Source organism: Prionailurus viverrinus, chromosome A2 (assembly GCF_022837055.1).
Source record: "Prionailurus viverrinus isolate Anna chromosome A2, UM_Priviv_1.0, whole genome shotgun sequence".
NCBI classification, from domain to species: Eukaryota; Metazoa; Chordata; class Mammalia; order Carnivora; family Felidae; genus Prionailurus; species Prionailurus viverrinus.
This window is the reverse complement of record NC_062562.1, coordinates 29,414,661-29,437,682: the sequence shown is the minus strand read 5'-3', so window position 1 is coordinate 29,437,682 and position 23,022 is coordinate 29,414,661. Positions and strand designations below refer to the sequence as shown.

The following is a 23,022-nucleotide window of genomic DNA, read 5'->3' as shown; positions in this document are numbered from 1 at the left end:
AAACGATCGTTTTGATAATAACTGTAAACTAAGGGATTTCAAGGCTAACTAAATCCCAAAACTGCAAGGACTTCAACAACCCAACCCTTCCAAAAGAAAAAAGATCCCAAGATGCCATTATGGTCAAACTATTTTGTCACTTCCTGTTTCAGAAACCGAGATTTAAAATTGCTCTTAAAATAACCTTTTTGAAAATTGCACTAATTTTCGCTCTTCCTCTCCATTCAGTTCTGCAGCAAGAGGGGAACCAAGGCACTCCATAAAAGCAATTTCTCAAGCACTTAAAATGATCATTCCCATGATACAGGAAAATTGACAGTATAGTTACATAATATATAATACACCATAAATCCAATCGTCCCGACTAATGCCTGATTGCATATTTAAATTTCCTCCCTGTTTTTCTACTGTTCCACTCAATCATGGCTGATCGTGGCAGGGAAAAGAGGTATGTGACTAAGCCGAATGAGCCAGCCACCTGCTGTCATAGTCTGTGCATGCCCTTCCAAGTATCATGTCTTCTACTGGGATTTTTCCTGGGTGCTCCTGCTTCCTAACACTGACCCGAGGAATGTAACGGCAACTTCCAGTGGACTGCTTGTGAAATGGCCCTCCACGGCAGGGTAAATGTGGGGGTTCTCTTGTGCGTGCATGAAGCGAGTGATATACTTAACAACAAGTGCAGTTACATCCCGACACGCGCCTCCTACCTGCCTGGATCCTGTCCTTAGCCTGTCTTAGTTTCCTACGTCCGTCTGTACTTACCTTTACCACAGCAGTTGAGTACCGAATGTAGTAACCAGTAGCTAGCCAGAGTGATACTAATCTTCCTCTACAACTGTCTGTATGTGAATCATATATACAGTATTTATATATAGAGAGAGTGTCAAAGAATCATGATTCCCCCCAAAACCCTCCTAAGAACGGGGTGAAGACCCTTTGAGGCGAGTGTAACTAACTCCTACAAGCGGTGCACAGCCAGGAATGAGAAGAGGGGCCAAATCAACCCCCTGCAAACCTGGAAACTAGGACCTACCTCCAGACATATAAAATTAAGTTGGGCTAGGATAATTTTTTTTTTTCGACTCCATCCTAGAGGACATCCTTTTCAGATTGGGGGCTTTGGGGGTTTAAGTGACGGTAAGTACGTTCTTTCTGGGTGTCCACCGAATCATTTCCAGAGCTCTGCAGGGGTTCTGGCCTGCCCTCCCCTGATTTGGATGTTGAGGCTTTTCCCATGATGCCAAACCAAATCTACACATTTCTAAAGACCTGGATACGAAGAGGATGGCTTTCCTCAGTCACAGCTGTGCTGCTGTCCTTTTAACTAAAAGAAGAACAAAAGTGACAGACATGCTTCATTTGTAATCACGTGATACTCTCAGGCCGCTACAGGCTAAGGAAGGATGGATATTTTCCTAAATTACTCAAAAGAGGTACCAAAGGGAAGCTGATATTACAAAGAAGACGTTTTTGTTTGTTTTGCTTTTCCAGACAAGCACTTTTCTCAGTAAGCGCTAATCATCATCTTAAACTGCCCTAACAACCATCATCATAAAAATATTTTAATCTTATGCATTGAAAAGGCATTCGGGGTAAGTATATAGGGTAGGAATAAATCCAATTCTGTTTCCATTAGAAGTTAGACTGAAAACTTCAGCACACTTTGGAATTGGGAGACTTGATTCGATTTTAGAGAAATGTACAGGATCATTTCCTGAATTAGTAATTTCACCCAATCACAGAATTTCATGAATGGATCAAAAGTTACCTATCTGCTAAGCACTGAGGCAACCTACCTCAGTGCTTTTTGGGAGAACAAAACATAAGGCAGTCTTGGCCTTCAAACAATACAGTGCATAGTGGCCAGGAGCTCGGGTTCTGTGTCAGAGAAGCTTGAGTTTGAATTCCAGCTTTACCTGCCCCTTGCTTTATGATCTCAACCGGGTTATGTAACCTCTCTTATCCTGTAAATGAGAGAGAATAATAGAATCTACCTCAGATGGTCATTTGGGGATGGAAGTCCGCATGAAGTAAAGTGTCTGGCGTGATGCCTGGCACGTAGTAAGTCCTCAGCAAAGCTTGGCTGTTGCATTTTTGGGGACGAATTGCTAAGGAAGCCAAATATATTGAGTATGTGATCATGAAAAAGGACAAAACCTATGTGGAAAGTGTCAAGTGACAGGTACAGACAGAATATGTGGAAAGAAGAAGGGGCTCTTTTCAAGGTGGAAGCATCCAGAAAGGCACCGTTTGTTCGGAGCGTTCACTTACAGATTGCAATCACCTGGAAAGCCCTTAAAACTTACTGATGCCAGGGTGTCACCCCAGCTCGAGGAGTCAGAATCTCACGGGGAGGAGCTGAGTATTAGTAATTTGTAAAATTGCCCATCTGATTTCAAAGTAGAGCTGGGTCGAGAGCCCCCTGGACTACAGCTAACGAAGTAGAATTTGCTCTGATATGTTTAAGATGAGGTTTGGCTGCCAAAAAGAATGAAGTATGAAGATTTTTTTTTTCTACTGACCAGTCCTCCTTGCATCTTCTCTGATCGCTCAGATACACTCAAGAAAATCACTAAACCCTAAGCATGGATCTCGGCCGTGGAGCCATGGCGTCTCGTGGCTCTACACAAACGAATGTGACAAGTAGACTTGCTTCCCTCACCAAAAAAAACCCAACAATCGTTAGAATCATTTTTAATTCCAGTACAAAGTAATTAAATACCCCAAGAGAAAACATTCTCATCAGCTGGAACTATGTCACACATACACGCATGCACAATACGGTGGTAGTTGTCACATTTATTTCTTAATCTCAGCTTAATTCTGCTCTGAGAGCTGAAGTTATTCCCACATGCACGCACACACATACACACGAATAATGCCTTCACGTATCATTGCTCTCCCTTTCCAATCTCTCTCTATGTATACGTATGTATATGTATATATGTATTGTGGTACACGAAGGGGTACATATATACATGTAGTTTGTGTACAAAATAGACAATGTGTTCAGTGTGGTGGACTGTATTCCTAAAGCATACATCTTTGCCTTTAAATAATGAAATGAGCGGGTAAGTATTTAGAAGCCAAAGCACAACTCCTTATTATCTTTGGAAAAGATCTCCAAAGGCTTCGGATGCCCACAGACTTTGAGTTCAGTCGTGTACCAAAGTAGCATTCACCTGTATGAACAAGCGTGAGATAAATATAGTTGTTAGGTCTTGTTTTGGTGGTTTTTTTTAAATTTTCAAGCTTGCCTTGCCCAACCCAGTCACATGGATTCTGTTCATTTGATTGAAATTATGATAATGGGTTTTGGTTGTGACTGCCCTTGCCAGAATCTTTCCTCCAGAACCTCCTGATGTGGTTCTGGAAGAATTACCTTGGGTGGACAGAAATAGATTTGGTCTTCGTTTCTCCTACAGCTATTATATTTAAATGATCTTCACTTTAGAATCCAAAGTTTCTCTGCCAGACTTCAATAGTGATCATTCATATCATGGTAGTCATTGTTCTTTGTAGGGTTACCTATCTATATACCTATTCGTGCAACAGCTATAGATAATTGCTCAATTTTATGAAAGTCCAATGAGGGACTAGGCTCTCTATAGATAGAAGTGGGTGCTTATTTGGGCCTCTGGTTTGCAACGTTTCAATAAAACTAGTAAGAACCAGGCGTGAAGTTGGGCTAAGAAATTTGGAATTTCAGACATTTAGGATTGGTTTTTTGTTCTTTTTTTTCTCTCTCTCTTTCTTTTTCTCCACACCCCGCCCCCCTCCCCCCCGCCCCCATCATCCTAGAGCAAAATCATATCTGAGTAGGCAACTCAAGTCTTCCCAGTAACTGTTTACTTGGACTCACCCTGAAGCTATAAAGTTCATAAAATAACTAATGAGGAAGTACCAGCCAACATTTGGCGTGTCTTTGTGAAGTTTGCAAATCTCCTGCATCAGGATTAATGAGAGTCATCCCGCCATCTAGGGGTGGGGGTGGGAGTGGGACTCCAGCAAGTTCCAATATTTTCAAGGTCTCTGCCCAAAACACAGGTGGCTGGGAGAGCTCCGGGGGTGGGGCGGAGGATTTCTTCCTCTGCTGGATTTAGCCAGGTAGTCAGTGTGGAGCCAGCCCCACACCCCAGGGCCCTCGTGTCCAGGCAGGAAAACCACAATAAAACCTCATCGATTCAGACACAAATACTTGCGGCAATTCAACTGCAGATGTGGCTCTTTTCATTTTTCTGAAGTGGAATGTTTTACATGATCTCAACTTTCTCTGGAAATTCTAACGGCTCTTCTCACAAGTTTTATCCCAGGACCTCTGAAGTTAAAGCTTCTATCTCTTTGACTTCACTTTAAGCATCAGTGGGTCTATGGTTATTAGAAGTTTAAAAAAAACCTCTACATTTATGAGACACTTATATGGCAACCAGCGAACGCCTTTGACTTTCGTGCCCAAGTACTGACTGCATTTGAAAGCAGTAAAATGATATCTCTTTTTAGAAAACCCCATAATGTAGGCTTTTTTGCTGACAGGCGAGCATCTCTCTTCTCTCCTTACTCTGAGTCGGTGAGGTTTTACTGTAAGTTAAAATGGAAACAGCAGGTGTCAATTTCCAGCCACGCTGACCTTGCAGAATGGTCCATGACTTGATTTTTTCCATTTAATTTGCAAACCAGCCACATGTTGATAAAGGAGAAGTAAGTAAAATGAAATCTCATGAAAGAAGAGAGGTGGACCCCTATTCTGCCTCCTAGTGGCTGTTAGAATATCCCCAAATAACTAATGAATCACAGAAGAGCTTGGCCATTGAACAAACTCTTTTCATTTATGGAATTATTTCCATAATCATCTTTCATGTTTCCAAACGCCTTCCCATCTTTTTTTTTGGTGAATGCTCCGGAAAGTGTTTCCAATGTAAATACTTTACGGCATCGGGTTGGGGGCTGGGGGACAAGATGGGCAGCCAATTTGCTTTTGTTTCTCTGCTCTCTTTGAAATCAGGAAAAAAAGGGGGGGGGGCTGTTGACACCGCCACTCATTCTGCATGCTCCCTGCCAGAAATGATTAGTCAACATGCATGCATGCCTTTGAATGGCATTCACATCTGGCCTCGTCCGATGCGAATGTTGTCCCTGAGACCCTGCACAATGATTTCCAAGGACCCACGTGCATGAAAATGAGTTACTTCACTGATATTTTTTGGTTTTCAATGTACACATATGTCCGACCCCCGGAAAAGTAAGTCCTGATCTTACTGAGTGCTTCCTAGCGTAAGCCTGATCTTCCCTACAGGCAGGATGCAAAACCAGAGGCTCCCTGCTGAAAGAGATTTTGACTCAAAAGTTTGGTGACAATTGCAACAATGGTTTCCTTTGCCTTGGTATGAAATAGGAGTGACATTACCGATGCACAGAGAAATAATGAGTTGCTGAGCTTGTATGAGACCGTAGACATTTAAGCCCAGATGTATAGATGTAAGTGAATAATAATTGCAAATTTTCAAGTTAGACCAGCAGAAAACCCATAAACACAGTGAAGAAACTCCCAAATTCGAATACCCTAGAGCAAGAGCTAGCCAACGGCAGTGACAAAGAGCATGACTCAAAACGTACTGGATTATTGTAAATTGAACAGAAGTTCCACGTCTGCCATTCCTCCGGCTGCGTCCTCTGACCAGCAGATCAGAATACATTTGAAGGCAGGCCTGGAATTATGAAAAGCATTGCCTCGGGACACGTAAAAGCCCACTTGTCTGAAAAATGCTGTTCTTTTTACAATAAAGTCACCAAACCCTGCTGATGCACCATTAATCTTGACCAGTGAGGACTTGACTTCACATCTTCGGTGGGAGAGAAAAGCTCATCGCCTCTTTGTCTGTTGTTTTTCTGCCAAATTTCAAAGGCCTTTGCGTGGTGGTCAGACTTGATGGTGGAGCATGCGGAGACGTTCCTGTCACTCTTTGCAGTGGATATGGATACGGCGTTAGAGGTGCAGCCCCCAGACACATGGGACAGTTTTCCACTGTTTCAGCTGCTGAATGATTTTCTCCGTACTGATTGTACGTATCGTCTTCGACTGGTTGACTTTCCTAAGTAGTGTGCAGATAAATAGATCAATAATAGGTAAATAAACAGATCAATGAGATGTCTCCTCTGTCCCAGGCAGACTACAGGCTCGTGAACCCCCTTCGTAGTTTTCTTATGACTTTAAAAACAACACAAGCTTACAGCTGATGGCCATTCTCGTTCTCCCAACAAAAGTCCTGTTACAGGAAAGCCCTCTCTTCCCTAGGCAGGAGAACTCAAGAGCTGTGTGATAAGCGGGACCCATGCCTGTGTGTTTTATTTGCTTTTGAACAAGCTAATTAACTTAACCTCTTTACATTTTGAAATTTTTATTGAAAGATGTTTTCTAGATGAAAAACAATTTCCAGCTAAATAACACCCCAAGCGTTTCAGTACCTTACAGCAACACATAGCCATAAAATAAACCTTCCTTCCAAGAAGTGATGAAGGAGGGGAGGGGGACAGAATGCTCTTTCTTTCTGGGCATGTCACGGGAGAGAGGGGAGTGGGTGCAAGGAAAACCTGAAAAACAGTTGTCGATTATTGTTTTCACTGTGTTTTTAGAGTTAATTAAAAAAAATTTTTTTAATGTTTATTTATTTTTGAAGGAGAGAGAAACAGAGTGTGAGTGGGGGAGGGGCAGAGAGAGAGGGAGACACAGAATCGGAAGCAGGCTCCTGGCTCTGAGCTGTCAGCACAGAGCCAGACGCGGGGCTCGAACCCACGAACTGTGAGATCATGACCTGAGCCGAAGTCGGACGCTCAACCGACTGAGCCACCCAGGCGCCCCTCACTGTGTTTTTAAAGGAGCGTGATTGCTTTCCCTTTTTAGAAGAACAAAACAAATGGGTAAAATGTTTTTGAATTCCATTTTCCTCCCACACAGATTGAATCATGAGCTTCAGTGCCATTCATATACTTTTATTACCTCCCCCCTGCTTCTTTTTCGCCTCCCCCAGAAACAGTATATTTAATATAGAAGACAATCCCTTCTGTATGTACATTGTATGCTGATAAGCCAACTGTGGGTTCTTACCAAGCTTTTGCTTATCTGTTCTAGATAATTTGTGCAATGGAAAATTTCACAAACACCTGCAAGACCTGTTTGCCCCACTTGTGGTTAGATATGTGGATTTGATGGAGTCCTCAATTGCACAATCCATTCACAGGGGCTTTGAGCGGGAGTCATGGGAACCAGTCAAGTAAGGAAGCCTCTTTTGATATCATCGGAGTTTGGGTGCAAATGGCTGGACAGTCATACAGAAATGGATTAACGGTGTCACAGTTTTTATCGTTAGCAAGGACAGAGAGCAAACACTGTACATGTTTCTAACTGTGATGCTCACCCACAAGTGGGGGAGGGAGAAGGAAGTTGAGAAATGCTTTATGAAGTGAAATCTTTGTTTTATTGCACAAGATAAACAAGAAATAAGGGATAGAAACCTGGCTGTGATGTTAGTACTGTGTAGCTGACTCCAGTGGTGATACCCCTAGGAATTAACGTTTCCCACAGTGTGTTCCATAGGGGTCTAGCCAAGCAAACTCTTTCTATTAAAGGCCAGGTAGTGAATATTTAGGCTTTCCAAGGTGCATAATCTCTGTCACAACTCCTCGGCCCTACCCTTGTAGTGAAAAACCAAAACCAGACAAAAAGGCAAATGAACGAGTGTGTGGCTGTGTTCCCATAAAACTTTATTTTCAAAACCAGGAAACTGTCGTGCAGGCTACAGTTTGCCATTTCCTGGTCTAGGCCTTGGAGACGCACTTTGAGAGAAGACTTCTCTGTGGCCAGATATGTTTAGGAAAGTCTATCTACCCCACTCGTCCACCCCACACCTGTATCTCCTGGAGAAGCAGAAAGCACAGCAGCATATTTGAAAACTCTGAGAGCATGGTAATACAGACCCTTATTTAACTCTGTTTAACCTGGAGCTTCCTAAATGCATTTGACCTCTTATTTTGTCAATGGGACATCGCTCCTGTAGGACCAACGACCGGAAATCCTGTAGGGTGTAAATTTGGCAATTTCCACAATTGCTTAGCAAATCTTAGATCCCATTGGAAATGTCTGGCAGAATCAGTGCCACCTGTGTCCCCAGCAAGAAGGAGGGCTGTGACTCAAGAATGCTGGAGGGTCAGTCTTAGGCTCCCCTTTCTAGAGAAGTAGAGGGCTGCTAGGTGTTGAGAATTTTCTGGTATGGTTTGAAAATCTCCAATAAAGCCTGGTATTAATTTTGCCCTGTCAGATTCCTTTTTGTTTTTTCTTTTCTGTAAGAAAAGCATTTTGTTCTTTCTAGTCCTTTCCATCTTTGAGAAGTAACAATCAGTATAGAGCATCACGGGGGTAGGTACAGCACACTTTGAGGTACTTCAGAACAAATATCTAAAACATTTCCCTCAAGTTCAAGGACTTGACTTGTGCCCTGTCTCTACACAGTTTTCTGGATTAAGATTCTTCCTCTTCATATTACACTGCACAACTCTAACTGACAAAGAAATGAGTGCAAAATAGCTTTCTCAGCCACACATTACCTGCCCCCCTCCCCCACGTCTAAGCCACAGGAGAAGTTTCTTGACTTAGCCTACTGAAAGCAAGTTAATAGGTAGTTGCTCTTCATTCGCAAGTACCAAGAAATCTAAATCTTGGCTTGTTATTCTCAGGTTTATAACCTTCTCTTAATATGGCCCTGCTGACTTCTAACGCAGGAGAGTTAAACTGGGTCCCTTAATGATCAAGCGTGAACGAGGGGCTGTATTTTTTTGTAAATGCTCATTATATTCAAGACACTTGTGCTGTGGAGAACAGCTGAGAAAAGGGAAAGGTTCAAATGAGTAATATTCACATTTTCAAAATAGTAATGGTCTTGAAATAGCTTGTACTTACTTGGGTTTAAATGTGGATGCTGTTACTACCAAACACGGGAGGAAATGATTGGTATCCGTCACTATTTCTTCAAGGGCCCTGGGGTTAGGGCCTGGCCTTCCACTTACCAGCCAGAAGGCAAGACTTTGAAACTCTCTGAACTTCTCCTCTATAAGACTGACTTTTTAAAATGTCCCTACCCGGTATCTGAGAATTGTCATGAAGCTCTGGGAGAATGTCATTGACGTCATTTTATAATCTGTTAAATTCTTCAAGCAGATATCTGTTATTCCTCTTACAGCATTAAATATTCTCGATAACATGAGAAATAAAGGTAGAATCAAAATGACTTTCACAAATGGACGTGTTAGGGAAGGTTTTGTTGGGGATTTCTTTTGAGTGATTAAAAGAATAAAATTTGAACTCTTGGATCAGTAATTTAAAGATCTGACCATTAGGGAAGCATGAATAGTTGTGAATAATAGCTTGAGAATGTTTTATGTAGATGTTTTTTTTTTCTTCTCAAGTAGCTTTTTGCAGGTCAAACCGTGCTCTTGGTTAGTGACCGTGATTGTGGTCTGTTCAATTCGTGGTAAATAGTACATGCCTTTTGGAGTATATGGACACATTTGGAAGTGCCAACTAAAACATACATGAAATTACAATTCTTTGAAACCACACACATTTTATTAGCTGATTTGTAAACAGAACGTGGGTGCTATGACAGATTTGCAGAAATGGCCGACACAAAATGAAGGGTAAAAAGACCTTGGGACTTCCTTTTATATGCTAACAATGAGTCTCTCTATACTTCCTATCATGTGAAGAGAAAGTGCAAACTCTTATCTGACCACTAGTGAAGAAGTAGAGATTCATTTTCCTTTTTGTATTGTTTTTCCAAGTAAAGAATACTCTTTTTGGAATGTTTTTTATTATTATTATTATGCATACTCAAGAACGAGAAACTGACTTAGGTAAATAGATTCAGTTTGTACAACCTTCTCTAATCTTACCACATGTTCCTCCATTACACACACACACAGACGCGCGTGCACACACACACACACACACATACACACACAGACAATACATACACACAGACTTTCCCTCAAATAATTGTTATATTCAAATAGCTCTGTTCTTCCATTTTTCAAAAGTTGTGATCACAGGCACCTGATTATAGGTGAAATGACTGAGAAATGCATTGTAAAGCTTACTGCAAGAGAAACTAGCATTCAAGTTATTAAAGAAAAACAGCACTCTGAAAAGAAAATGCTACTGATATATTGAGTTTGCTAAAAACAGAAGTATTCTTTCTTCTTCAGATTTTCTTATTTCAAAATGTAGACCTGCAAAATAAAGCATAAATATAGTCCTTTGAGCTTGATACAACTGAAGCTACTTGATAGAGTAATATGGCCAAGTTCTAGTGCTGCTTTTCTCTAGAAAGATGGCCTTCCATCTCTGCAAGGGAGAATGGGTCACTGCATCTCTGTGTCCCTTAAGCCAGATAACCGTCATGATCAGCATCTCAATGCATTTGTGGAAAATGTCGTTGTACCGCTTCTATAACCACAGTGGAAGGCCGTCAGCCTGTCAAGAATAGGCTCAAGCTAGAGCCCATAGCGCCCTCATGGGTGTCCATTAGGAAAGGTCATAGGGCCATTGCTGGGAAGGTTGTCCCCAACTCTCCCTGGAGCCCTGAATATGAGCTTTTGGCTCTCACTGACGTTGGGCAGCCTTTCTACCAGCTCTTCAGAGTTGGCTCCTTGTTAGTCAAGTCATTGTGGCCTTCGGCATGGAAGCAAACTTAGAAAGCAAGTAATCCGAAGCTCCCCAGGACTACTATGTACCCACTCCACACCACCTTTTCCTTGACAGATCATGTCTCAATCTCTACTTAAACACCTCCAGGTACAGGGAATCCACACTTCATGGTTACCCATTTCAGGTTAAAAGGGCTCTGAATGGTTGCTCTAGACACTATTTTTGACATATGCACACTGAAAAATCTGGGTTTCTCATTTCTCAGAATGCACTCTACCTCTCTCTGCCTGAGATGTATATATGAAAGGTGTTTTTTAAATAACCTCATTTTCCAGATTGTCAAAGATATCAATATCTTAATGAACTGTCAGACCAAAGGCAACTTAGCGACATGTAGGTGACCTGGGATGAAATACAAAAGTACTAGACTGAGAGGAGACTGAACTCCTGTCTCTGCCATTAACTTGCTGGGTGACCTTGGGCAAGTCAGATGACTTTCCTGAGCCTCACTATCCTCCTTTGTAAAACAAAGACTTTGAATACCCAAGACTTTTTCAAGCATTCTGGAAAATGTGATTTTCCATATTCACCCCATATCCACATTTGGTCACCAGCGCCTCCCTAGCACCTAGAACAGAGCCTGGGACACAATAGGTGCTCAATAAATATTTATTGACTGACATTTATTAAGGAACTATACAGCCTGGAAATTACAAGAATACAATAGAGAAACTGTGGGGATGAGAAAGAGAGAAAGATATAATCCCCTGGTCTGGGATCTCAATTTAGCTGGGTCTGAGCAACATACACACAAGAAAAATGACTTTAAATATTTACCAATGTAGAAATAGCATAACAAAGTGTGATGAAAGCATGGAATAAAGGGAAACAAATCTCAACTGAGGAGTCACAAAGGGCATGGCTTGGAGAGTAAGATTTCCAGAGGGGTAAGTGCTGGGAAAGAGCATAAGCAAATGCAGAAATATGGGGGAAGTAGAAACAGTGAATGTTTGATTTTGGCCAGCATGGATTAGGAAGGAAGCAAGCTATAAGGCTGGAAAGTTGATTGGGAGGTTCTAAAATCCCATGAAGTTTAGAACTTTATTCTCTAGGTCATACTTTTCAAACAGGAGCTTCATAGCTCCCAGACTGGTAAAAATTGGTTCTTGGCAGGGAAGAGGGGCAAAAAAATTTTTACTCTTGTTATGTATATGTATAAAGCACAGGTCTACATACAGCTCATAAACAGATACACAGTACATTGGTGGTATGAAATTCTCACGGGGAAGGCAGTTGGGGGCCTGGTGGTGATAATGAATAAAAGGTTGGGAAACATCATTCTAAACTATAGGAAGGTATCAAAGAGTGCCCACACCCCAAGCCAGGGATTAGACCTAAGGATAATCATGGAGAAAGGCTTTAGTGTCCAGAGCACCAAAAGAAGACAAGATGTACTATGTAGATTCATGCAACAAATGGCTCATAAAGTGGAAGGCATTCTGAATCTCAAGTCTAACCCCATCCAGAAGTCTTTGAGAGAAGACCCAACCATATCCTCTCTGCATGGAGACACAGTCTTGATTAGAATTTATTCCAGAAGTAAGAGATGTCTCTACCTCTGGTTGTTCATCCATAGAAATGAGGCATGCACATTTGTGACATTTATCCATGTGAAAGAGAGAGAGCAGATGATAATTTTTTAATCCAGTGATCCAGTGACAGTCCCTTTGACCTGAATAGGAGCTACCCCCTTTTTTTTTTAGCAGAGTCCCTAAAATGAATGAGTCTAATTTTTTCAAGGTTATTTTTTAGTAAATTCACCCAACACAGGGCTCAAACCCATGACCCTGAGATCAAGAGTTGCACACTCCTCCAACTGAGCCAGACAGATGCCCCAGAATGAGTCTGATTTTTGACATATATCAGTTGTTGTGATTACAATTCACACCTCTTATAGTATCCAGAGATGTCCCATTATGATTCTCACAGAGAGGCCTGTGATGGACTTGTTTTTAGGTAGTTACTAAAGGGCAATTTGTTATCCCCATCAGTGGCTCCTGGAGCCTGATCTGACCTGAGTGCTACTAGAAAATTCTCCCTTTTCTCATGTATGTTATGCTTGGAATTGCCTCTTTGACTATTAATACAAGTTATTAATATCCAAGTGAAATATTAGTAACATTAATACGACACTATATTATTTTGCTGAATGCAGAAATATCAAGCATGTTTCAGTCTTTTAAAAGTAGAGCATTCTAGTATGTCACATGAAGGAAATGTTTCTACGAGTCCAGTGCAGTAGTCCAGCCAAAATGTCATATTTTACAAATACAATATGCTTTGATTAATATAAGTATTTTTCAAATTTGCATATGCAAAACAAAGCTCATTTCTAATTTGTGTACCCACCATCCGCTAATATGTTTAAATTAAGTTGCTTTTGCATACATCTGTATGTTATTCATTTCTAGCTACTTTTAATTTGCTTAGAATTGACATTTTAACTTGCCAGGCTGCCATCTCTAAAGATCTCCTAATTCCTTGATCATTATTCAGTGTGTGTATCATCTAATGATCACATTTGCTTATGTAGGCTTACACATGTCTTAATGGAAATCGCCAACGGTTTTGTAACATGGCAGTGTTTAAGTCTGAGAGCCACCAGGGACTGACTTCAGAGGCAGATTCTCCTGTTAAACAGAGAAGCATCGAGGAAGAAGTTCCACTGTTCCTTCTACCTAATAGTCATATTTAGCTACTCTTCTCTTGACCATTCCTAGAAGGGCACCCTTTCATTCCAAGTAAAGAAGCGAGTTAACTTTCCCAAAACGTGAAGTGCAGAGGACAAACCTGTGAGACAAACCTGTTTCCCTTAAGGAAAAGAACACTAGCTTGGTATTTTGCATTCTAGGTTTTTCCATCCGGATTGCCATTGTGAAAGAGTAACTTGTTTCTAGAGGGAGGCAGATGTCCTGACTCTCTGTGGGGCCCAGGACTTCTGACTTATCAGGAGGCTTGCCCCCAGGCAGCCCCAGCCCTTGCAAGGGTTCTGTTAGTCAAACACAGCTTGCCCAGGGCAGATCTGCTTTGGCAAAACTTGCTCTTCTGCAAGATCCAAAAAGAAACCCTCAACTCCTCTGCCAAAGTTCTGTCAACTCCACTTAAACAGGAAGGCTCCTCTCAGATGCAGAGTTAGGCTGGGCTCTACCGTGCCAGTGACTTTGGCTGGATGGAATACCCTTAAAATGCCACTACAGAGGCACACGGTGCCAGCTCGAAGAGCAGTAAATGCCACAGTCCCTCCACAGAGATACGGTTGACTCGAGTTGGGGTTTTTGTTTTGTTTTATTTTCTCTCTTTATTTGTAAGGTCATCCATCTCTCCTTCATCATGTCAGTTGATCAATCTCCGTTCAAAAAACAAGAAGCTGATGCAAGGTCACGTTTTTAACTCTCCATTAATTTTAACAGTTTGCAGAAAAACACGCTGCTCGGTGAACTTTCACACACCGAACATGCCCCTATAATAATCACACAAAGAAACAGAACATCCCCAGTGCCCCCCCAAACCCCTGCATTCTTTCTTCCAGTTTTTATCTCACTTCCAAGTGTGACAGCTCTAACACGAGGCCACATTTTTCTTTTTAGTTTTAGAGAGACAGAGAGTGAGTGGGGGAGAGGGGCAGAGAGAGAGAATCTCAAGCAGGCTTCATGCTCAGCATGGAGCACGCTGTGGGGCTCGATCCCATGACCTTGGGATAGTGACCTGAGCTGAATCAAGAGTCAGACACTCAACCGAGCCACCCAGGTGCCCCATGAGGCCACATTTCAAATCTACTTACGGTCCAAGAATTTAGAACTAGAGGTGAACTTTCTTTTCCTAGGTGTCTTTTTAGGTGTGTAAACATTTCTCCATTTTAATTGGACTTAGTTTGGGAGAGCAAGTTTCTTTAAGTGTTTTGTACAGTGACTCAAAGCTAATCCTTCTTCTTGGTACAATCCCTTCGTCTTTGCTTTCAACTAGGACACCCCATGTCACATATACCTGTCTTCAGAAGTAACAGTTGGGAAGTATGCATTCAAGTGGGTCAATTTCCCATTCTGCCTTGGATCTAATATCTGACTTGAGAAATGTGCCTCCCTCAAAAATAATTTACGAATAAAAGTAAGAAAAGGAAAGTACGCCACCATTTGTATCGGTCTCAGTCACTTCCCCTGCAGCCCCCACCCCACCGATGCCAAGTATTCCATGCACTTCATGTTCTTAGTATCAGACAAGTTCTGGACTCTCACGGCAGTGCATTTGGGAACCAGAGCCCCCTCACAAAGACATTTCTATAATGTGATCATTGTGTATAGGTGTCTGTGAGCTTTCACACTTTTAAGTCACTCTGTAGTTAATTTTTTTCCCATTAACTTTTGTCATTTCTCTCTGACTACTGAGCTGTACCACAACACCCCATCCGTGAGCTGTCTTCTGAAGTGTGTGGCCTGCGTTTCCCCTGTTGTCTTGCTGTGAACTTGGCCAATTTATTTACAACTGTCATGTGCTTCTGCCGCATCTGCATTGTCACTGTGATGGTATTTTTTTCTTTCTGTCTGTTTCTTCCACAGGAGTTTAACCAGTAACCTACCCAATGTGAACCTACCCAATGTGAACCTTCCCAAAGTACCAAATCTACCAGTTAACATCCCTCTAGGCATCCCACAAATGCCTACTTTTTCGGCACCGTCATGGATGGCTGCTATATATGATGCTGAGTGTGTATTCAGTTCACATTAGATCTAATTTAAATTTAAGTGATCTTGGCATGGATATGTATTGTTTATTTCTATACATCCTATATAACAGAGATGGAGATGGATAATTAGACATATTTTGCTGATCATACGGAGACAATATTGTTTATTTCTGGCACACAGCGTGTTTGTAAGACGTTTGCTATATATACAGCACTAACAATTTGTCTTACGCCCACTGAACGCTTGAGGACTACGTTTAACTTCCTGAATTCTTTTGCAAAAAGATTCTGCCCATGTTTTTTGTTGTTGTTGTTGTTGTTGTTTTTCTTTTTTAAATTAGAGTGCCATGACTTTGGGAGTTATCCGTTCAAAAATAGTCCAAGAAACCTCTCTGATGGGCTGGCCAGTCCTCTCTGGCCTGATCCAAATCTAAGAGGGAAGCACACTTACCTAAAAGCTGGGGTTTTCTTTAAATAAAAAATTCCTAGAGTCTGTTTAAACCGAAAAGCATATTTCGGGTGTCAGCAAATGGCAGGATATAGTAACAGTATGTTCAGGGCTAAATGAAAACTTCTGAATGGATCAAGCCTTAGTAATGTATATGTTATGTAAAGATACTTTCCAAGGTCAAAATACAATATGGAGCATTGGGATCTAGGTAGCAAGAAGCTATCTAAATTTGAGAATGCAAGAGTCGAAAAACAGATAATTAAATTTTTGGTAGCTGTATCATCTGTGGTCTGAGGATAGGACCATTCTTTACATTCATCCATACAAATGCCAGGAATGCATGGGGTTTGTTGTTGTTTTTGTTTTTGTCTTTTTTTTTTTTTTTTGGAGGCCTAGCCACCCCTTTAAAGGCAGCAGCTCAGAGGGTCAAGGTTATGCAGCCACTTCTAGCTTGGCAAGTGGCTCTCTTTTTTTCCCCTTTGCAAGAAGAAGATCCAACACCCCTAAATTCTATCTCAGAGAAATTAAAACCATGTGCATGATTTAATAAGTGAAATAGAGTTTAGTGATTCTATACCGTCCTTTGATCCTTTTCTTAGACCACAGCTAATTATAGGCCAGATAAGCTTTTTCTTGAAAGAATAAATTGGCACATTTTCAAAGGGAAGTGTTAGTATCAAAGGAATAAAAAATGATCTGAAACTGGCAGTGATGTTTTGAAATGTCGAAATCACATTTATCAAGATGGCCCTCGGCATTCTTATTTTTGCAATAATCCAGGTAGAAACTGGATGTTCAATGACCGCTCTACTTGGCTGCTTCAGAGTTGCCTGACATTTTTAAAAACCTATGTTCGTTCACAAGTTCACAATGCGATCATATGGTCAATGTGTCTGCTTCTCTTTTAACGATGAACTAAGACCTCCAAAAATTTATACCTGAAAAAAAAAATCTTCTACAAAAAGTAAATCATATTCATGCTAAGATGACTCTATCAAAAGTTAGATTAGGTAGTATCTGTTAAAAATTAAAACATAAATATCTGAAAGCTTTTCTTACCTTCTTTTGTGCATGCTCCGTGGCATTGTTTCTGAAAAGATATGAATCAAGACATTGTAATAAAGCAGATAATGGTCTCCATTCAATTAATTAAGGCATGAGTGGGAACACATTTTGGTAACTGCTCAGCAATCAAAATAATCTTGGTGCTATTGCCTTAACATTAACAGTTTATCTTAAAAATAAAAAGAAAATATTCTTTTCCTCATGTCAAAACTTAATAATAAGCTCTTCAAAGAAAAAAAAAACCCAGAAGAATTTTTTGAAACTCTGAAACCAGATGGGTGTCAAAATGTTGTTGTAATAAATACCAATTATTGCATTCATATGTACTTAATGATTTAAAACATACAACCATGCAGTTCCAAAACGGGGTTTAGACTAGACCAAGTTGGGGTTTCTTTTTCCCAAGCATAGGATGGGGCAGGGGGAAGGCTGAACTTTCACGGAGAAACAATGCATTCCCCCACTTTTGAACAGTGCTTACGGCAGTATCTGAGTAGAAGGCGTAGATCCTCAATCGCTCACCAGGAAATGCCTGATTCTATATCTTTTCATAATTCCGGTTTCCTCCTTTGCCACCTTTCATTTTTAAGGACGTGTTTCCATGTTACCTGCTCCTTCGTGTCAGATACATGTACATACTGACCTCAGACTGGTCTGTCCTTGGAAACATTACCCTGTTGGTCCAGGCCGTAGGCTCCCTCTTGGCATGTTGGGAGTTTGCCCCCTCCCCACCCCACAGTAGCTGTGTATGCGTTTATGCACTAGCTATATTTCTCTCTGAAGCATTAATTCAATGCAGCTGGCATCTGTCACAATAGAAACACCCACTCTCATCTGTTTCTATAGACGATGTCAGAACAAGTGGTAATGCATGGTGTGTTGGACATTTTATAAATTACCGTGTTAGCATTAGTGGTATGCGAGGAAGGGGGGGTGGGTGGCCACCCCTCAGAGCTCCAAACGGGACTGTTACCAAAGAGAAAGCCAGCCAGAGAAGGGCAAGAGGGTGAGAGGCGGAGCATTTCCCATACACAGGCTTTCCGTGGATGCCCCAGGTAAAAGTTTCTTACACGTCATTGTACAGAAAGGAATCAAGACCAATTTCTCCATCTGTACAGGAGACTGGGTAAGGTGGTGCAACGGTAAAAGAGCTCAGGTCTTGAGCCCTAAAGCTTTGCCAATATCCCGTGTCCGCTCATCGCCCCCTCCCCCCACAACACCTCACCTCGTCCTGGGGCTGTCTATGCAACAGGCTGGTCGATGATAATTGGAATAATAGCCAAACTGAACAAGAATCTTGGACTCAAGGTATCCAGGTGTACTCGTCTTGATTTGAGTCACCCCAGTTTCTTTCCAGCTCTTCAAAAGAGAAAGCAGGTCCTCGCTCACCACTTTGTTAGCACTGTCCTTTTAAAACTGAAAGTCTTGTGCAATCTCCAAGAGACCTCCGCTCTGGAGGGGAGCTGGGGAAATGCATGAAACCCTGAATTTTAATAACTGCATGTTGCCATGTAGTTATTATCTGTTGAGACTTACTTCTCCCTCTGGTTCGTGGCCTTCATCTAAATCATCACATGTGTTAATGTGGTTATTAAAAGAAGGCTGATTTTTACCATACACCGTTCTCCTGGTCATGGTGGGGCAACACCTTTCCTCAGACTTCTCACTGGTCTGGAATGATTGGCCGAACAAAGCAGACTAAGTCATGTATGGTAAAACTCAAAATCTGCCGGTGGAGATTGCCCCCACCTCCACCGCCAACATGCGTCGTTTTGTATGTTGAAGCCACTGTTTGCCTTAAGCCTTCTAGCGCCTAGTCGTCTTTGTGTCAGCTTTTCCAGAACCCAAGGCCAGTGGGTGACTGTTGTTTTCTAATTTTTATCCTGCCAGTAATGGATCAGGCACTTCAGAAGATCTGTTCTGGAAACTCGATGCCCTTCAGACCTTCATTCGGGACTTGCACTGGCCCGAAGAAGAGTTTGGAAAGCACCTAGAACAACGGCTGAAGCTGATGGCAAGTGACATGATTGAATCTTGTGTCAAAAGGTAAGCCTAGTGGCTGGACAGGCTCTGCATGCCCTCTCCACTATCCTCTGACTCAGGCAATGGTAGGCGGCCACTCATTCGATTGGCCGCAATTTGGATTTTTGAGGGGAGAAGGCGATTGCTCGTCAAAGTCAGCCAGAGTGGTGGCCACCCAAGTCTAGCTCCTGTTCACCCGCCCCAAACCCATCTGTCCTAAACCCAACACAATATGGCAGCCAGTTTCTTCACTTAGCTCCCTGAGGGAAGGATCCATGTGTGTTCTTATTCTGCTCTGTATCCCTGGTATCTAGCGGCATCTGACACAAAGTATTTACTTAATAAATATTTGTTAAAGGTACAAGTGTATGTGGGAGGGGACAACTAGATGAAATAAAGACAAGTACACGTCATTCTGGAGCTGCCATATCCAGTACAGGTAGTGGGAATCAAATGCCTTTTAAGAAACGTCAGCAAGACCTCAGCGACATCATTCGGTCTATATACATGAACTGAGCACTTACTGTGTGCCAACTCTTAGTTGTCCTGCCCCAAATCTAACTAGATATCCGTCAGGGGCCATTTTGATTTCCTACAAATTGCCTGTTTTGTCGCTGCGGCATATAGGATTGCGGTGAGCATGCGGCACTTGAAGCTCCCAGGTAGAATGTTCTGAGAAAGTGAAGAGAAGAAAACGAGAACAATATGCATCCATTCCGCAAAAATTGTTTAGCTCCTCCTATCTGCCAGGCACCGTGCTACATTCTTGGCATACCATCGAAGAATAAGACACCACAGTCCGTCCCTCCTGGAGTATCTATATCTGTGTATCAGACACAGAGATGAAATTCCTCTGGTTTAGCATCGTTATCATCACCCTGTCTGTCCCCAGACACACATCCAAGTTCCTTTTCCAGTTCATAATTGTTCCATTATTCTTCCTCCATTCAAAACAAAAAGGAGAGACCACAAGCAGCCTAGGCCACTCCAGATCTCCAGATGTTGTGTCGTTTGGCTGATGGATCAGTTGTGGGTGACGGGGGCTGGGTTTGTCTGGGAGTGATCTGAGTTTTATATCTTGGAGGAAAAAAAGAGAAGTAATAGCATCAAAACTGGGAACCACAAGGGCAAAAGAACAGCACGGTTCTAGGCACGTGAGCATCTCAGCAAGAATGAGAAAAGGAGCCACATGCTGTGGGGAGTCTGGGCAGGTGTTTGATGGCACTTCTGGAAGCTTACAGTCCTGGCGACCCACATTTTGTGTTTTATTCTTGTCTTAGCACTCTTAGAACCAAAGGCAGACCTACTGTTCAAACCCAAAGTCAAAACGTTTCCTGAGAATTTCAAATTCTGCCATTTCCTACATGGCCTCAATCGGTTTTAGGAAGAGCAACTCCTTTCGTGTGGCCAAAGCATTCCGCCAAAACCTTCTTGTGGGGCAGTTCCCCTGTGGTGAAAAATTCTCTCCTGATCTGTACTCAGGGCTACGGCACATTAGAATGAACACTTACCCGCGTCCGGTCTGTGCACACGATTGTACAGAAAGATGTGCGTGCCCTTCTGAGAAGCCAGTCTTTGGAGTAGGGTAGGGAGACCACAGGAAGACATGTGGATGTGAAAGATAGACAGTGACTCCCTTACTGCAAATCTCTGGGGAACAGCCACCCCAAGGAGTGTGGAGCGCTCACAGGCAGGGAGTCTATCTGATTCTCTCTGAGCTCCTGGCCCTCCAGGTCCCAGCATCATGTTTGGTACATAGCTGTGAAGTAACCTTTCATTAACAAAGTTAGTCAACTGCACCTGCACATCAGCGATGGATGCTTAAATTTCTGGATGTCCCTTCCAATTAAGGCCCCAGACAAAAGCAGACAACTGCAAATACAAGTGCAAATATCACCCCCCAACCTCCAGATGCAGAGGGTAAAATACGAAAAAGTCCTTGGATATTTGAAGACATAGAATCTACATGAGTAGAGCCTAGATCTTTGGCTTTCTTTCCTCTTTGGGACAGAATCGATGGCCCTCGTTCTAGAAGGACATCAACATAAGGACATGATTTCATAGATGCAAATATGCGACATCCAAAAGTTTCAATCAGGCGCTCTTCATTTCCAAGTTTCTAAGAAGTTTAAATCATTCATTCGATGGGCGTGACAGAGCCTGCAGTCTAGTCTATATCAGATACCGTATTTCACCAACACATTGCCCCCTAACCCTGCCCTCAAGGAGAGTCATGTAGATTCAGTGACTGCACCGTCCCTGGCACGTTGCTCTATGGAGCCCCGTAAGTCGTATTAACTTTGCCTCTGGCTTCCCCCTTTGCACAGCCCCACCCTCCCAGGGCCGTGCACAGTTCTCCTGTGGAAACAGAAACCGGTGACTTCCTTGTAAGGGAGCGATTTAGCACTTCCCCTTCTCAAATTGGGCCGGAACTGGCATGCAGGCCTCAGATCAGCACAGGGACCTGTCCAGCTCAGTCCCCATCAGACATCCTTTTCACAAAACCAGAAAAGGATGTATTTTCAGCGTAGCTTAAAATGATCATCATGATTAGAAAGCTACTTCAGTGCACCGAGCCTTTAGGAGCCAAGATACATTTATCTTTAACATGATCATATAATATATAGGAGTGTTTTAAGGTTTTTTTTTTTTTAAGTTTTTTTTTCTTAAGAACTAGGCTTCCAACCTTAGAAATTATACTTGGCTTCCCTGCATGCACTCAGGGTGTGTTAGCAAGCTGGCATCCTTTCCCGAGCTAACTAGCTGTGTGGTCCTCCTATGCACTGTTAGAAAACTGCTACAAATACCTCCTAAAGCAATGCTTTCCTGGTGGCTGCATGATCTCCAGAACCTGACCGTGAACAATACTGAAAAGACACATTGGACGAAAGGAGCTTTAATAAAACCACTTACTAGCCAGGCGCTTTTCTTTCAAGACATGTGATGATGTGACCCACTTCTCTAAAACCTTTTACAATATAACTGGTCCCCTTTACAATGCTGATACCAAGGATTAAATCTCACACCTGTATTACCAGCTGGCCACGGCAGACTAGGTTTTTCCTGTGAGCAGTAAGCACATTGCTGGGATCAGAATTTGACCTATGTCAAAATTATGTCACTCTAAGCTTTTACCATTACACAATTATTGAATTGGTAAGTATATTATGCCATTTTCACTTGTAAAAAATATATACTCATACTGCAGAATAATAGACATTGCAAACAAATATACTGAAAGTCCCCTGATATCACTCCTTCTAATAGAACTTTCCTCCCCAAAGTTACCCATCTTATTTTTTTAGTCCTTAAAGCTATATAATAATTGGATTTTTTTTTTTTTACTTCGGTCTCTTTCAAAACCAAAAGAAAAAAAAAACACCAAATGTCATTTAAGATTTTTCCCCCACCATGAGATTTTGAAGATTAGAAGCTGCTTTTTTGTTTTTTGTTTTTTTAATGAAGTGATTCAAGGTAGGCAGTTGCCAATGTGAGAGAAGTTACATATGCTATAATGCTATAATTGGGTTTTTGTTCATTCATTCATTCTCCTGCAATTAGGGTTCTCCATAGCATGTAAACTATAGACAGAAATACCCTGAGCTACAGGTGTTCCGTGTTCTGCCGAGAAAGGAAGGGTTTACGTGGCTGTCTGTGTGAATAGGCCTTCCTTAGTTGGGAAAGTCATTTTTAAAAGAACACATGTGAAGTCATTGTCGATTGAAACTGATTACAGCCTTCAATTTTCTTTTTCACTGACCTCTCAGAAAATGTCTCCTCCACCTGCCGCCACAAATGCTGAATTGGTCTTTTCCTACTTTGTTTTAATAGAACCAGGATTGCATTTGAAGTTAAGCTGCAAAAAACCAGTCGATCAACAGATTTTCGAGTCCCACAGTCAATATGCACCATGTTTAATGTTATGGTTGATGCCAAAGCTCAATCAACAAAACTTTGCAGCATGGAAATGGGCCAAGAGGTAAAAAAAAAAAAAAAAAAAAAAAAAAAAAAAATACACATTTTCCCCCCTCCATTGATCATGTA

General features: G+C 41.9%; 1 protein-coding gene across 13 annotated transcripts in view; it reads left to right on the top strand.

Moving 5' to 3' along the window:
- CADPS (calcium dependent secretion activator) overlaps positions 1 to 23,022 on the top strand; it is a 483,782-nt gene that overhangs the window by 381,644 nt on the left and 79,116 nt on the right. For 5 of the 13 annotated variants that reach the window (XM_047847306.1, XM_047847316.1, XM_047847327.1 and 2 more), the window contains 4 exons: positions 5,906 to 6,062; positions 7,130 to 7,271; positions 18,847 to 19,002; positions 22,810 to 22,957. In XM_047847306.1, coding sequence (XP_047703262.1) covers positions 5,906 to 6,062; positions 7,130 to 7,271; positions 18,847 to 19,002; positions 22,810 to 22,957 — 603 coding nt within the window. Of the gene's footprint in view, positions 1 to 439; positions 449 to 4,680; positions 4,702 to 5,905; positions 6,063 to 7,129; positions 7,272 to 15,312; positions 15,460 to 18,846; positions 19,003 to 22,809; positions 22,958 to 23,022 lie in introns of all 13 variants that reach the window. The other 8 variants (XM_047847279.1, XM_047847287.1, XM_047847294.1 and 5 more) reach the window with 4 other exon arrangements.